This window comes from Manis javanica, chromosome X (assembly GCF_040802235.1).
Source record: "Manis javanica isolate MJ-LG chromosome X, MJ_LKY, whole genome shotgun sequence".
NCBI classification, from domain to species: domain Eukaryota; kingdom Metazoa; phylum Chordata; class Mammalia; order Pholidota; family Manidae; genus Manis; species Manis javanica.
In genome coordinates, this window is record NC_133174.1 from 121,436,808 (window position 1) to 121,453,564 (window position 16,757).

The following is a 16,757-nucleotide window of genomic DNA, read 5'->3' on the forward strand; positions in this document are numbered from 1 at the left end:
AGGGGTTAGAGAGGAGGGCAGGATGAACAGGAAGAGCAAATTGGATCTTTAGAACAGTGAAACTATTTTGTATGTACTATAATGGTGGATATGTGTATTTTAAACATATGTCCAAACCCATAGAATATACAATACCAAGGGGGAACTCTAATGCAGACTACGGACTTTGGGTTATAATGATGTACTCATCACTTGTAACAAATATACCCATCTGGTACAGGATGTCAATAGTGGGGGAAGATGTGCATGTTAGGGGGACAGGGATTATTTGAAAACTCCATTTACTTCCTGTTCTATTTTGTTATGAGCCTAAAACTGCTCTCAAAATTAAAGTTTATTAATTAAAAAAACTAAGACTCATGGGAAAAATCTAGGTTAAATTTAATTAATTATAGTTGTAGCATGTTTCTCAAGGTCAAAAATCATACTTTTCCAAAATATTTAAGCAGAGGATTTTCATTCATTCAACAAATATTTATTGAGTACCTTCCATGTCCAGGCTTATAATTATGGTAAAAAGTGAGATTCTATTATTCTCTATTGTTTACACTCCACATTAATGGAAACTTTTCTTGATTCCTAACAGAGTATTAAAGCCCAGAAAAAAAGACATTATCAAAATGGATAAAAATTGCAAATATGTATATTAAATGTATAATAATTTAAAAAGGCAATTTGACAACGGTGTGAATTTTTTCAGCTACCTATGGGGAGGGCTTTGGGCAGGAGAAAGTAATGGAAATCAAATCTTTGAGCTTATTAGCTATAAATGGTGGAATAAGAGTTTTCTAAAGGGATTTCAAAGACAAGATTCATCCTTTACATAATGGAAAGAAGTTGTGCTTTACAAAGATTAAATATATAGAAGAAAACCATATTCCAAGGGTGAAAGTATTCCCTATTCCTAAAAGGAAGCTGCCTCTAAGGAGGCACGGGTTTAATTCAATGTCCTGAACCTGAGGGTTTTCTAAAACAATCACGTACTGATGCAGGCTGAAGTGATCTGATTGCCTATCCAAAACAGAGAGTGGCAATATAATATGCAGGGTCTGGTGAGAAATATTCTAGTAGTGTTCAGACATGTTCTCAGTGTCCACATTTGTTTTCTGTGGATGGCCATGTAATTATCATCATGTAGTAGTTTTAAACCTTGCATTTTAGTTTTAAAAAAATTTCAAAAGATCTTTGACATGACATGTGTTAGATTTTATTACTGATTTTAATTTTTGTTGTAATTACACAGATTTTGTATAAAGTTATTATACAAAGACTTGGATTCCCAGCACTCCACATAGTATCTATCCTTGCTGTATTTTCCTGCGGCTGGGATATCTGTCATCGGACAGGCAGTGCTCCTAACAATCACAACACCAAAGGAGATGCTAAAAGTGAAGATGAACAGATATGAGCAACTGTATGGAAAAGGGACATTAACTATTTACCAAGTAGGGGAGGAAATATTTGATTTGCTTGCTGGGTCAGTACCAAGGATAGCATCTTGATCTTGAGTTAGCTGAGTAGCACAGAGATTACTGGGTAAATCAAGTGACTCCTACAGATACAGATGGACAGTTATTTATTTCTGCTTTAGTTTGCATGTCTGTCCTCTGGCAAGCCACATGGCTCAATATGAAATAGAGATATTTCATCTTCCTCTTTTTGCTTCTTCTATTAACTGAAGGCTACTAATTATGCTCATTTCCTACAAGTCATCTGGAGAAACACAGAAGAGAAAAGGGCAGAGATCTAGGAGAGAGGTTAGAGGCATATTCTTCAGTTTAAGTATGAAAATATTTTCCCTCTGAGAAAATGAGGAGGAGAGACTGCTTCCCTCCTGGGGTAAAGGACACGCTGATGAGCAGAGATGGATTCCTGCAGCTAAGTGGGAGCAGAGAATAATCTCCTCAGTTTGGACCTGTCACTAAGCAAAAGAAACTGTGATCTCCTATAATGCTACTAGGGGACCTTACTAACAAACTGTATTTCCTACTCTCTGAAATGAGGGTTTTTGTCATTTTAATGAGGACACCAAGTCTTTACTTTCACGGACTTAATAATTGGGTCCATTTCTGAAGTTGGAGTTCTTTGTACATTGCCAGAACATTGAAAAGTTTAATATTACCTTTTAATAATATGTCGAGTAGGTGAATCCATCAGTTCTGATACTAAAGAGCGTAGTACAATGAATTTATTCATATCCTGCCATCATTAGCTCACAACTTCTCCTTTTTTGACTATTTCCAATGTGGGAAAAATGCTTCTCTTTATGGGGATTGCTCCTCAGATCAGAAGGCTGCCAGTTCATCATGGCAATATGAAAATATGAAGACAGCTATGAACGCCTCCTTTTAGAGGAGCTGCTCAGAGCAAAATCCCAGACATGTTTTTCTATAACAAAAGATCTAAAAAGATTTTGTGCCATTCAGAAATTAATGCCTAGGTTTCTCCAACAGTTAAGAGAAAACAAAAATATTTTAGTGCTAGTAAAGTCAGGGAGTCGGCCACCCATACAAAGCCACATTACAAGATACGCAAAAAATGTCACCATGTTTTAGAAGGAAAAATGTGCAACATTCTTCTCAAGGTTCATAGAAAAGTTTGAGCTGGAGTGATTCACAAAGAGAAAAAGCCAAAAACAACAAAGAGTAGGAAGAAAGGAAGGGAGATGATATGAGCATGACCCATTGGGAAAGGTTGCAAGCCAGCTCAAGCAAAATTTCAAGTGAATTCCCTGACCTTATTGTGCCTTGCTTTCTTTGCTTGGGCAGGTCATCATTCAGGTCAGGCTTCTGCCGGCGTGGGTTTACCTTGGACCTCATTGTTTCTCCTCTGACTCTCTAAATTACCCTTCCAAACACAGAATCTTCATCCATTAGTTATCTCAATGTGTCTCATCACCCTGAAACTCTGCTATCTTTCCTTGATGGGACCTTTAATCTCTTAGAGTGGCCAGATTCATCCAGGCCATTAATTGCTTTCTGGCTAAACAAAGTCCACTGCAAACTCCTCAATACCCTGTATTCCTTCACCTTCTGAACACCTGTGGGCAGGCTTACCATGCCAATCTCTGACTCATGGTCACTTGACTCAACTTTCTCTGCTCCTTATCGTGGGCTACGGAGGACTCTTAACAGGAAGTTGCAGAGCTGGGCAGTTCTTGGCCAAAACAGACTCACGCTGATCCTTGCTGATGGGTCTCTCACCTCTCACTGACTTCTTCCTTCCATACTGTCCAGAGAATTTATTCCAGATATGCTCCTCTCTCCTCACAGTCTCATTTCCAAATCATTTCTCTAATCAGTGGTTGATGAATCTCTTGCTATGTGGAGAAGCATGGCCTGCATATATATTTTTAGCTTCACTTGTGTTGTCCCAGAGGAAGAGGTTTCTTCCCTGTCTAAAGCAAGCTCCAATTGAATCTGGATCACTTCCCATTCTTCTCCATGATTCCACTTCTCTTATTATCCATAACTACTCTTTCATTCTCAAGCATCTTCCACCTCATGTTCTCTATGGCCTCCTTACCTTCTATCAAACAAAAAACAACTTAACTTTGTTACCAATTCTAGTCATTATTTATGATGCCTGTATCTGCTTCTGCTCAGTACCCAACTTCTTGACCAGTGGTCTTTGCCCACTTTCTCTCCTCAATGTCGTATGTTCTGGCCTCCACCATTATCTCTCTACTAAAGTAGTTCTTGCTCAACACTGTCCTCAATTCCTCTCTTCTTTATAATATCTGATAATGTTGATTATTCCTACTTCTATAAATTCTTCTTGTGGGTTCTATAATCCAATGCTTTTCTAGTTTTCTTCCAGCCTCTCAGACTGCTCATTGTCTAACTCCTCTGCAAACTCATCTTTCTTTCCTTCTCCCTTACTGTGGGTAGCCACCGAAGTTTTATACTCAGCCCTCTGCTCTTCTTTCTATCACTTATCTTTCACACTCATTAATTCACATTCTCTGGGCTTCAGCCAGCACCTCTGTACTACCATCTTCTAGTCCTTCTACTTTCTTCAACCCTGATATGAATACAAATCTTTTATATCTATTTTCTAACTACCTACTGTATGAAACTGATCTCATATTCTGCAAATCAGTCCCATCAAGCAGTCCACTTATGTCAATTCTACTGAATTTGTCCCTCCTACCCCCCAAAAAAAGGTATGTTGAAGTCTTCAGAATGTAACCTTATTTGGAAATAGGATTTTTACAGAGTTAATCAAATTAAAATGAGATAGTTAGGGTGGGCTTATTGACCTATATGACTAGTGTCCTTATAGAAAAGGGAAATTTGGACACAGGGACAGACATGTACACAGGGAGAATATCCTGCAAATATGAAGGCAGAGATTGGGGTGATGCATCTACAAGGCAAGGAATGCCAAAGGTTGCCAGGAAACTGCCAGAAGCTAGGAGAGCCCTCAGAAGGAACCAACCTGCTGACACCTTGATCTCAGACTTCTAACCTACAGAACTGTGAGACAATACATTTCTGTTATGCCATTCAGTTTGTGGTATTATATTTCAGCAGCCTTAGTGAACTAATAAAAGCACAAAACCTCCAGTCTCCCAGACTAGAAAACCTAAACTCATTCTGGGTTCTTTCCTTTTCTTCATCATCTATAATCAATCTGCCACCAGACTTTAGTTATTCTTCTAAAATGACTCCTAGCATCCTTAATTTATACTCTCTGTTGCCTCCTTTTCTGCCATTTTTTCTCAGTTCCTGATGTCTTCACTTTAGTTCCAACCTTTATCATTTCATATCTAAATTCCTTTAAAAGCCTCTGCTTGGCCTCTTTTAATCCAAAATTATTTCCTAAATACATAATCATGTTGCCTCCATCACACTAGTGCCATGGCTGAGACATGCTTATTGTGCCATATTGCCTGCTATGCTAAGTCTAAGCATGGCCCTCATGGTCCCCCATAATCTGGATCTATCTTGCCCACTCAATCTTTTATCCCTCTCTACACATCATCTTTACTTCCCTCTTTGAGCTCTGCCTTTCTCCTTTCCTGCCTCCACATCAAGCCGCTTTAATTTCCCTCCTCTCCAAACCTGTTCATTGTTCAAGGCCCTGATCAATTGTCATTGCAACTACTCTGGCCCACACTAATATCTCTTGCTCTTGCTGCATTCTAATCCATACCTTCCAGGTTAGCACTAAGTGGTATTGCTTATATTTAATGTAGATTGACATATATTACATCTTTATTTCTATCAGCTTATAGAATCATAGTGCTTGTTAATAAATTGATCACACTTCTAAAATGAGAATAATGGGAGGTGAGTGGCGAGAAGGAAGGAGATTGGATACCAGGAGAAAAGAACATTTTGGCTAAACAATGAAGAATTAGTGTAAGTCAATGTTTTCCAAATGTGCTTTCTGGACTACCAGCATCAATATAATTTAGGATGCCTGATAAAAATGCAGATTCCTGAATCCTGTTAGTCCTATTAAGTCACACTCTGGAGTCCAGAAATCTGACTTTTTAAAGGTAACACAATGACTTTTATATACATACCAAATCTCAGAACCATTAGTCTAGGTGAAGATGGCAGAAGATAGATACTAAAAAGGAACTGCTTTTCTTAAGTTTACTGGGTAGGAGTACTTCCCATCATGGCTAAGAATAGGATGAAATATTTTCACACTACCATAATTTGCTTTGATGTGATTCTCCCTCTTCACCACATCGCTTTGAGCACAGTAGTCCTTTCTTCTGTGTCAAGAGTATTTCCAGTATTGCATCACAAATATGAGATCGCTAGTAGAGATACTCTTGAAGAATATACATTTTGTGGCACTCCAAGGAAAGGTTAACTGAGACTGCTAGCCTAGCTTTGACTCTTACTTTCTCTGTGAAGTAAAATTTAAGCAGAAACATGCTGTAGGCTCCTGGAATTCAAGTTTGGCAACCAAGAAAGAGAAAAAAAAAACCACCCTGAGATCTGGTTGCTTAAGCTTTTAATTGGAACCAAGCAATAACTAAAACATGTAGCTGATTTAGATAAAAACTGAGGACCCACTCACTGGTTCACAGTAAGCAGGATTTCTGCTGTTGAGTACTACAGAGGCGAGATAACAAAATTAGATACGATCGAGGGGAAGGAAGAAAAATGCACAAAAGTCCTTGAATTAAAATGAATTGAAACCTTCTGGGAGAAAAGCTATTTGGTAAGCTCCATTAAGTCTATTGTAGATAGCTTTATTTGACAAAGCAGCATCCTGGCATGTGGAACAGGAAAGAAAATAGCTATAAGATGATCTGTCAGGGAGTTTCCAGTCTCTAAACGAATAAGATTCTGTGCAGTAGCCAATACAGCTTTTAACTCAAAAGAGATACAGAAGCAAAATGCAATTATATAACCCTAGTAAGTGCTTTCAGTCTGAATCTCTCATACACCCCTCTCCTCCTTAATAAGTCCTCAAACTCAGCAATTTATCAAATGGATGCTCAAACTTATGGTTGCATTCATTTCAGGGTTACACTGGATTAACTCTTATACGATACTACAGATGCTGAGGTGGAGACAATCCTACCAGTCAAAGATTCAACAGTAATAAAACACCCTGGCTAAGCACTTAAATAACTTGAATAGCTCAATTAGTATTAAACTCTTTTGTTTATTTTGGCTATAAGTTTATACTCTATGTTTGCAGTAATTAGTTCACTGCTTTGAAAATGCTATCCACTGATTATAAAGGGTTTATTCAATATATATTGAGGTTTATATTTAGAGACCTAACATATGGCAAAAATAGAGGAAATTCAGATCTAACAGCTAACGAATGCCTTAAAAAATCTGACTTGGTGGTTTTCTTTCCTTAAGAGCTTCTGTTTATGGAGTAGATTCCAGGACCACTGAAGTGGCTTTATTGCTGCTGACTTTAATATGCAAGTACTAGAACCAAGAAAGTCTGACTTACATTAGACTCAGTCTGGTCTCTGTCTTCTCTGTCTCTGTCTCTCTCTCTCACACACAGACACACACACACACACACGTACACACACACACATGGTAGGTACTGTATACTGCCGTATCTCCAATGTCTAGCAAAGTGCTTGGCATGTAATAGTTATTAAATAATGCATGGATTCATTTAACCATCACAAAATCCCTGTTAGATGGTTTTTATAATGTACTTCTTACAAAAATGGAAGCTGAGCCTCACTGGGAAACAAGTCCTTTCTCTGTCGAGGAGGACAGAGCTGGAACTAGACCTCAGTTGTTCTAACTTTAGGTCCAATGCTTTGTCCACTTTTCAAGTCCACTTTTAATTAGGCACTGTGATGAAATATGGGGGTAAATGAAGACCACAGAAAATCCTATAGCCACATGGTTGGCATTCAGCCAGTGTGTACTTATATGGCCTTTCCAGTTGTTGGTAGCTGGTTTGTGCTCATACCTTACTGGGTGTTAACAGTTTTAAAATATCATCCCTGTAAGCAGATGTTAGTTAAATAAAACAAAGCAGAATTATCTTTACCTGATTCCTCAGTTTCTTTTGTTTCTGTTGTTTCTTCTATTTCATCATCAGACATCTCCATTTCTTCTTCTCGCCTGATTCCCATTAATTCATCATTATGTATGTTGCGAATTTCCTAAGGTTAAAAAGTATGCTTTTTAGGTGGGAAAGCCTTTAAAATGTTTAGGAAATTGTTGAAAAGAGTTAAGGATAAGATGAGGCAGGATTTTTTTGGACAAATAACAAAACTTCAGTGTACTTTTAAGGCAAACGCAAAAGGGCATGTTGAGTTGTACACTCAGTCTTGCATACGGCATTTTTTCCATACCCAGAGCTCTGGCAGGGAGTGATTCTTGCATCCTTCCCATATTAGAAAGTACTGTTGGCCATGAAAGACACCTCGCCTCTTACTTATATGGATTTCTGGGCTTTCCTTTAAGTGTTCTGCCATTTTCACTTTCCCATGTCAAATCCTTTGATTTTGCTGCTTTCCATCCTCTTCCCTCTCCCCTTAGTCTAACTTGACAGAACTCTTAATTGAACTTTTGCAGGTTTAGAAGTTACAGCAAAAATAAGCTGCCAAGAGTGAACTTCTACCAGATCAGCCTTTCCATGGATAATTACTATATGCTCAACCTACAAACCCAAACCAAACTCCCAGCTACCTGAAGGCATTGCACAGTGAACAAAATAGAGCATATTCTGAAGAGGAGCTGACACTTGGAGGGAGGGTGTGAGTCTTCTAGATTTTAAGGGTCTTTTAAAAGAGCAGACAACAGTTAGCATCTCACAGAGTGGTTAAAGCTTTAATAGAAAACCTATAGTTTTTATATGCTAAAGACGCCAGGGAGAGAGTTTAGGGCAACTCCCGCCTTTGGAAAGTGAGGAGGGGTATGCCAGAAGGGAGATAGCCGGAGACACTGAGATCCAAACCTGTGTGTAAGATCTGTTCAAAATTCACCCTTGAACTACAGGGCATTCCAAACAACATAGCTAAGTGTAAAAGAATGAACATAGACTTGAGCTGTCATCTAGGAGAGATAATTTCCATCTTAAATCCAAGGAAGGAAATTGACCATTAAAAATATAGGTAACGGTTAAACCACTCTGTTGTACACTTGAAACCAATATAAGATTGTATATCAATCATACTTCAATAAAAAAAGACCATTAAAACAAAAGAAAACAAAGTCAACATTCTTTGGAAAAATAGAATTCATAATAGAGTAATAGACTTAAAAGCAAAATATTTACAGTATGCAAGTTAAGCCCCAGATTATTTGACATTCAAAGAACTAGGATGAAATGACCTACTTTGAAGAAAAAAGACAACAGAGACCAAACTTGAAATGAACCTGATACGGCAATTAGCAGGCAAGGAGTTAAAGCAGCTGTTATAACTATCTCAATGATGGAAAGAAATGCGCTCATAATGAATTAAAAGAGAGAGAATCTTAGCAAAGAGCTAGAAACTTTAAAAAAACAACCAAGTGGGAAATTCTAAAACTGAAAAATGTAGTATCTGAAATAAAAGTAATTGGATGAACCTAACAGTAGAATAGATATGACAGAATAAAGAGAGAACTTGAGAGAACAATACAGATTTATCCAATCTGAAGAACAGAGAGAAACTAACTGGAGTCACAGAAAGAGGGAAGAGATTAAATGATTCAAAGTATTTGAAGAAAAAATAGTTGAAGAGTTCTCGAATTTGATGAAAAACACTACTCTATATATTCAAAGAGCTCAGGAAACCTGAAGCAGGGAATGTGTGAAAAAAAAGTATGCCTAGGTAAACCATAGCCAAACTACTGAAAACTAAACATAAAGAGAAAGTCTCTCTTTAGTAAACTAAACTTGTTATGATAATCACTTCCTAATATATGTAAGTCATTATGCTGTAGTACACCTTAAACTTATACAGTGTTATGTCAATTATATCTTAATAAAATTGGGAAAAAAAAGAGAAACTCTTAAAAGCAGCCAGAAAAAAATAACACATTATATACAGGGGAACAATAATTTGAATACTTTGATTTCTTTCAGAAACAATGAAGTCCAGAAATCAGGGGAGCAATATCTTTAAAGTACAACAAGAAATAAAAATATCTGTTTTCAGAATAATATATCCAGCGAAAAGTTTTTTCAAGAATGAAGATGTTATAAATATACATATATTTAACTTAAAAAAATTAAAGTATCATTGATATACAATCTTATGAAGGTTTCACATGAACAACACTGTGGTTTCAACATTCACCCATGTTATCAAGACCTCACCCCCACCCCCCCGACTGCAGTCACTGTTTATAAGTGTAGGAAGATGCTATAGAGTCACTACTTGTCTTCTCCCTGCTGTATTGCCTTCCCTGTGACCCACCTATATCGTGATTGTGAATTCCAGTGCCCCTTAATCTCCTTCTTCCTCCCCATCCACCCTCCCCAACCTCTCCCAACAGTATGGGAGAATATATTTGTAAATGACTTATCTGATATAAATATATTTTCAGATAAATGTAAATGCAAGAATTTTTCACCCAAAGATTTGCACTACAAGAAATGCTGAAGAAAGTTCTTCAGGAAAGCATGCAGAACATTGGAAATGATCAAGATCACACTGGAGAAGTCACTTTTTCAATAAAAAAGCAAGCACGAGAACTGTGCATTTTGGAGCAGTTTGCAATCATTAAGAGGTCACTTGAAGCCTTTCAGAGGCTCCTCAGTGATGAGCTGAGAATTCTTTGCCTAGGTTTAGCTCCAATTGGGCCAACAAAGCTGTCTGTCAAAAATTGCCTCCAGTTAGGGGGATAAATATTTCAAGTGGGTTTCTTAATAATTAATGCTATAGTTAATCACCATCTCAGCTAATATTTTCCTTTTTAAATTTCTTCCATTAGGAAAAATAATTTCTATATCAAGTCGAACTTTCACTGAAGATAAATAAAAGTAACTTTTTAAAAAGTGAGCTATTCTGTGTTACCTGATAGTTAAGAAGTAATAGAAAAATAGAATTAATAGAAAATAGAAATACTAACATAGCATCTCTCATGTGCTGCAGGGGCATTACTTAAAATAGAAGGAAATAATGACTTGGTCAAGAAAAATAAACTTTAAAGAGCTGTGTCAAGAGAGAGATTTGCTATGTCTTATTTAAACTCATTGCACAGAGAACAATACAGGAATTGCTCATTTCTAAGAATTCATTCTGTCTCAGGAGTCTGGGTTTCAGTTATCATCAAAGGGCTGTTACAGGGAAGGTGTATAATGAGGTTTGACACGGGCAAATTCGGAATATTGTACAACTTGCTGCATCAGGAACAGTCAAGGCTCTCCTTTTGCCAGGCAGAAATGTGGACTGTCAGAGAGTATAAGCAGAGACTAACTCTCAATTCACAAACATGTCGTCTAATTCAGGACAAATTATTGTGTTTCTCAGAAGAGTAAATTATATTCTTCCTAGGGAAATGTCCCAGGGCAGGAAGACATGAGAGCTAAGACATGCCCTGTAGCTGCTGAGCATCTACAGAACACCTTACTGCTTCCAGCTGGGCAAGAAAGCATTATTTCTTCTTAGAAGTATAAAAAGTTCAGTAACTAAGTGATAACAGCTTATACAGAGGTCTTCCACACCTTCAAAAAAATCCCTAGAAATATAACACACCTATGGGTAAATTTTACCTCAGTGCTTCAAAGTACTTGAGGAATATGTTATCAATTCCTTTACTGATAATGAAATGAGGTGATTCAAAACTAAGGGGAAGTTTGCTCTCTTATTTAGTCAGGCAGGCAAAATGGCAGAACTCTGAGCCCTGTAACCACTAGATAATCCTTCCTTAGCTACAAACAAATTAAGGCCTGTTTCATTACTCTTCCAAAAATATCCAATATTAGGTCACATGAATGGGATGAAGGCAAAGAGAACATCAGAGATAAGTCATAGGGTAACAAACTAAAGTAAACTTATGGGCAGCATTTAGTAAATGACAGTACCCCAAAGTAAGGCAGGTGAGATTTTATTTCGTTGAAAGCCTTACCTTTAAACATTTGATATCTAAGATACTTGTTTTCTGTATTTTCTGGTTGGATCAAAAAGCTATACTTTGGAAATCAAACTCTACCAAATGCTTTCAGAGTGAAAGGCTAAAAGGTAGTGCTTACCTAGGGAGGACACTCTACTTACCTGGGATACAGGTGCATGAGGAGGACTCTGAGCCACTGAAGGGCAGGCAGCAAGGTAAACAGCTACCTCCCAGATCTGCCCCATTTCCCACCCTGACATTTGGATACAGTGTAGCAACCAAGAGTGCCAATGGCATGCAAAAACGTTTTCCAGAAATTTTCATTTGTAGAGACTACATCCAAAAAGGTAAGAAGCCCTCCTAAAGTTTCTATACCACTATATTGTTCACAGTAGACCAGTGGTATTTTTCACTGAAACAGTGAACTGTTAGTGATTTCTGAAAATGCATTGTAATGCCTTTGAGTCTGTTCTAATGGTAATTTGTCTGCAGCTTAGAAATTTACACACTGCTCCACAATGGAGGACAAAGCACTTTCACATAGAATAAAACTGAAACCTGAGACAGAAGAAAGGGCATGAAAAGAATCCCTTTCTACCAGCTGACATGTTTGATTTATCATACAGTAAGCAAATCATAATCATTGCACATTAATTAACTGTATAGTTTCACAACAATGTATGCGGACTCAAATTCATCTTACTCATGTTTTATGTTAGGAACATGATTATCAGATATGCAAAATTCCTTATTAATTGTGTAATAAAGTTGGATTCACCCACACTTTCAATATTAACAGGATACTAGGTGAGGAAGGGTGAGATGAAGGAAAGAAATGGAACAGAGGACAGAGAGACCTTCTACATTTATGTAGAAATTTAATTCTGAGATTTCATTCAGAACAATGAAGCAAAGCACAAACACAGGTTCTGAATCAATGTCTGTTGTGAGATACATAATGGAAATACAAATTAAATTGATCCAAATATGTTGGTATGTGTTTCTTTGGTTGAAAGCAATACCTAGTGTTAGTGCAAATGGGTCCTAAAACAAGGGTATGTAGATGACTTGAACATCTATCTGCAGTTCTTCAGAGTTTGGGATTGTAGGCTTGGAAATATGGGAAGTTATTTTAGCAGTCACAGTGTTTCATTCTACAAGAAAGCTAGTAATCACCAAGTCCCTCTTTCTCTAGCCTGGTGGTATAAGATCTTATATTAGGGAGGATGCAAGGGTGTATCTTCTAGTGCCTACTGCTGTGGCTCTAGTTCCTATATATCATCCAAGGCTTAGCTTCTAATCTAGGCCAGCTTCTCAGTGAGAGAAATGCATGGGTTTTAAATGATTCAGTAGAAAAAAACAGTTCCCACAATATATAGGTGTCAGTAGAGTCACTACAGGCACTTTCAGTAAGGGGATGGACTTCAGCTTTCTCTTATTGCTCTTCCCAATTGTATCAGCAGGGCCTCATATACACATAAATCAGGAAAGTAAACCAAAGAAAAAGACTCATTAATAAACTAGTCTGCCTGACATATGTTAACGAGATGAGTGCCAAAGCACCCCCAAGGCGGGGACTTTTCCTTTTTACTCCATGACCTTTCTCTCATCAGAGTAAGACAGGGTTACCTGCTGGTAGGAGGGTAACAATAAGACAAGGAACAGGTAGTTTGTGACATGTGGAGGTCACCAGCTGGCTTATTCCCAGAAACAACTATAAAACATTTCAATGTCAGAAACTTCCACCTTGATGAGACCTCTAATTTAGAAGTTGTAGCTTCTATGTCTAGGTAAAAAAAAAAAGCCAGTCTGGTTGATTAAGCTAGTGAGATGCCCTGATTCTCAGCTGGCTGCTAAGGGGCAGCTCCAATTTAAGAGGGAAGCTCTGTCACTTTCTACAGGAGAGCTCCTTTTAGTCCCCAAAGTTGCTTATTATAAAGTGAAAATGTGCAGAGGTTAAAAAAGAAGCCATGATTTAAAGAGACACTAATATGAAGTAGAAGACATCTTTTAGGTTTAGGGAATGCATGCCACAGGAAGGTCATGATCTATGTTTCACTCTCAGTAGTTTTACTTATCAAGATTGAGGTATTCAAGGTGACCCTTAGTTTTAGTCCAATTCAATAGGCAGGAAGTCTTTTTCTGGGTTTCTACAAAGTCTGCAAGGTTCATTAAGAAACATGTAGCTCTAGGCAAGTCATGCTGGCCATTTACTTTATCCCCATTACTCTGCCAAGGAAGCTGTGCTACAATATTAGGTGACAGGGTGTATATAGCTCTAGTTATCTATAGGCCCAGAGAAATGTCCAGTTCATGGGCATAGCTATTGTTACTCAGATAATTAAACTCAACTATATACATACCAGATAGATAGACTTGAAAAAAACCACAGAATGCCTTGATGAATAACATTAATGGAGAATATTTTCTTGCACTGTTGGTCACAAAAGAGTTGTGGCCTAGGCAAGTCAGTGCTCCAACCAGAGACTTCCCTTCTTCCTATGAAAAGGCAATGTTGTACTAGCAGAGCTTTCCATACCAGACTGGCCAGTTCAGACAGCTTCCTTTCCTCCCTCAAAGGGATACATGCATATATATATTTAAGGGAAGGTAGAGACTAAATACAATAGAGACTTTAATACAATTTTAAGACATATTGAGCATTTTTCTCTCGACCTTTATTCTTCTAAACTATTCAAAGTAAAGAGTTTGGGTATTTTTAATTTAAGGTACTGACCTCCACTTCTCTTGATCATTTTAGTTACCCTTCTAGCTTCCTGAGGGCAAAGACCATTTCATCCTGTGTTGTCTGTCAAAATGCCTGAAACAGATTAAGTGCTCAGTAAACAGTGAATTAAAATGTTGAATTTTGTTTGTTGAGGCTCAAACAACAGGAGGTAGCCCTAGGATCAGAATACCATTTTGTGTTACAGTAAGACAATAACTCCCTTTTTTTCCTCCTAATTCTTTTTTTTGAACAATTAAAAATGCTACTGGCTTTTTATGACTCTACCCATCCACTGGGCTGATGTCTTCGGGGATTTCTCTCCAGTGACCCCCAAGTCCCTTTCTGAGCCAGAACTGATGGGTCAGAGCATATCAGTTTATAAATAGGGTTTGACTTATTTTCCTCTAAATGTTCTTCATGGTTTTCAAATTGTTGCCGCATGAACTATGTCATGTATTCTTATGAAGGGCAGAAAAAACAGATTATTATCTTCGTATTATAGATTAGGAAATTGAGGTCTACAAAGATTAAATGACTCAGTCAAGACTACAAGGCAGTTTATACCAGAGTTCAGAGTGAGAAGAAATTCTAGTTCTTCATTGCCCACTTACTAGCTGTGTAATTTTGTGAATATCACTTAATATTTCTTTGTCTCAGTTTCCTCACATGTAAAACATGGATATTATATCTGCTTATGTTATCCATTATGGAATTGTTAATGATAAATTGAAATAATACTATTTATCAAGTATGTAGCATTTATATTTTCAAACTGCCTATACATCTCTTGTCTCTTTAATCCTGTAAGACTGGCTCCATTATTATCTCCAATTTACAGATCAAGAGAGAGAGATGGAGAAAGGCTAACTTGCTCAAAGCCATGCAGTGATGTACTGGAGCTATGATTTGGGTTCACGTCTGACTGTAAGGTTCTTTCCACTAAACCACATCTACTGAGAGTCTCGCAGAGGTGAAACAACCAATGTGAAAGTGCTTTTGAAAATACAAATGCCTCACAGATGCTATTTAAATGTTAAGGATCATGACAACCTGCCTTGATAGATAAGTGAGACTACTACCAACCAGACTGGCAAAGAGGACTCAGAAACGAAATTGAACAAGTTGCTGCATACATAGATTGAAAGTGCCAGAGTTGGGTAAAGAAGCTGTCCATAGGAACAGAACAATTTGAGGCATATGTGACATCATTCCAAATCAGTGAAAACAAACCTCCTATCTTGGTTTTTAATCTTGGATTCAGAATAGCAACCTAATCATGTCAGACATATTCTAGTGTCATGCTAAAAATGTCACTTGAGCACAAAAGGAGAGGTATGTGTCAGTCATAATCTGAAATCAGAGTCCTCTGTTACCTTAAAAACTGCCATCTATAAAGATGGCTGAGTAGGTTTGATAAAAGAAACTCAGAAATTGCAACGCTCCAGTGCAACACCAGGCAGCTTCCAGCTTCAACTGTCAAGATGCTCTAATAAATCTAAGACAGCCTTAATATTACTAACACTAGAAGAACAGGTCAGTAATTATTGTTGTACCTAGGACTAACTAGCTTAGAGAAGTAAACTTATAATTATCACAGCTACATTTTCACTACTAATGTTTCCATCCAGCAGAATGCATTCAAGACAGCATGTGCACATTTACTACCCTTTTGGCAGCAGGTGGTCTGGACACAGTGATGGGCTAGAGAACACATCTTAGTGTTTCATTAGGACCTTATTATGACAATGGGAGCTTGGCATTATTTAATTCTGGCCAAACTCCAAATAGATAACTTGTTAAAGCAAGACACTGAGGGACTACCAGAGTAAAAAGTTACCAACCTCAGCTTGTTTGCACCAAACACTGATGTTTTTCCGCTGAGCTTTTGTGAAGTGGTCCCAAGCCTTCTGTTTGGAGGCAGAATGGTACACAGCTACTATCTGCTCAACTGCAGCATCAGATCAGCAGTTGAATCAGGCCAGAGCATCATCCAGGGATGGCAAAAGAGAGGAGAAAAAGAAAAAAAGAGCATCAGGCTTCTTGTATCTTCTTGTATGACACTACTAGACTAGGGCTGTGCTTGGAAAAGGCTATGTGTGTCGGGGTACCATGATCTTAGAGGGAACTCAAAGGCAAAGATATCAACATACAGAATTAAAAAAAGGGAACTTCAGAAAGTTTGGGGTGTAATGGTGACAGAAGTTTTAATACGGGTAGTCTGTATTCAGGTAGGAGAGGCAAGAGTCATGGTGAATGTGCGTTAGTACTACTGATTTCACACAGGACGGCAGCAAGTGCCAAACCTTACAAGCTCCTTTTGACCACTGTTTTCTTTCATAAACTAGCCCCAAACTAGCCCTCCAAAATGAGCCTGGATATTTCACTTCAAAAGAATCCATTCTTTTACTATTGTCCATCCTTGTACTATTCTGCAGTATGTTTAACCAGAAGCATCAAATCAAAACCTAAGATGGATGGAATCTATTTTATGTCTACCTAGATAGGCTTGTTGAATGGGAAATATGTTTTTT

At 37.7% G+C, this 16,757-nt stretch overlaps 1 protein-coding gene across 14 annotated transcripts in view; it reads right to left on the bottom strand.

The window, feature by feature from the left end:
- The window catches only part of ENOX2 (ecto-NOX disulfide-thiol exchanger 2), a 291,324-nt gene that overhangs the window by 16,680 nt on the left and 257,887 nt on the right, over nucleotides 1–16,757 (bottom strand). For all 14 annotated transcript variants that reach the window (XM_037016941.2, XM_037016937.2, XM_037016938.2 and 11 more), the window contains 2 exons: nucleotides 16,068–16,174; nucleotides 7,501–7,615 (listed from right to left, as the gene is read on the bottom strand). In XM_037016941.2, the coding sequence (XP_036872836.1) occupies nucleotides 7,501–7,615; nucleotides 16,068–16,174 (222 nt within the window). The remainder of the gene's footprint in view (nucleotides 1–7,500; nucleotides 7,616–16,067; nucleotides 16,175–16,757) is intronic.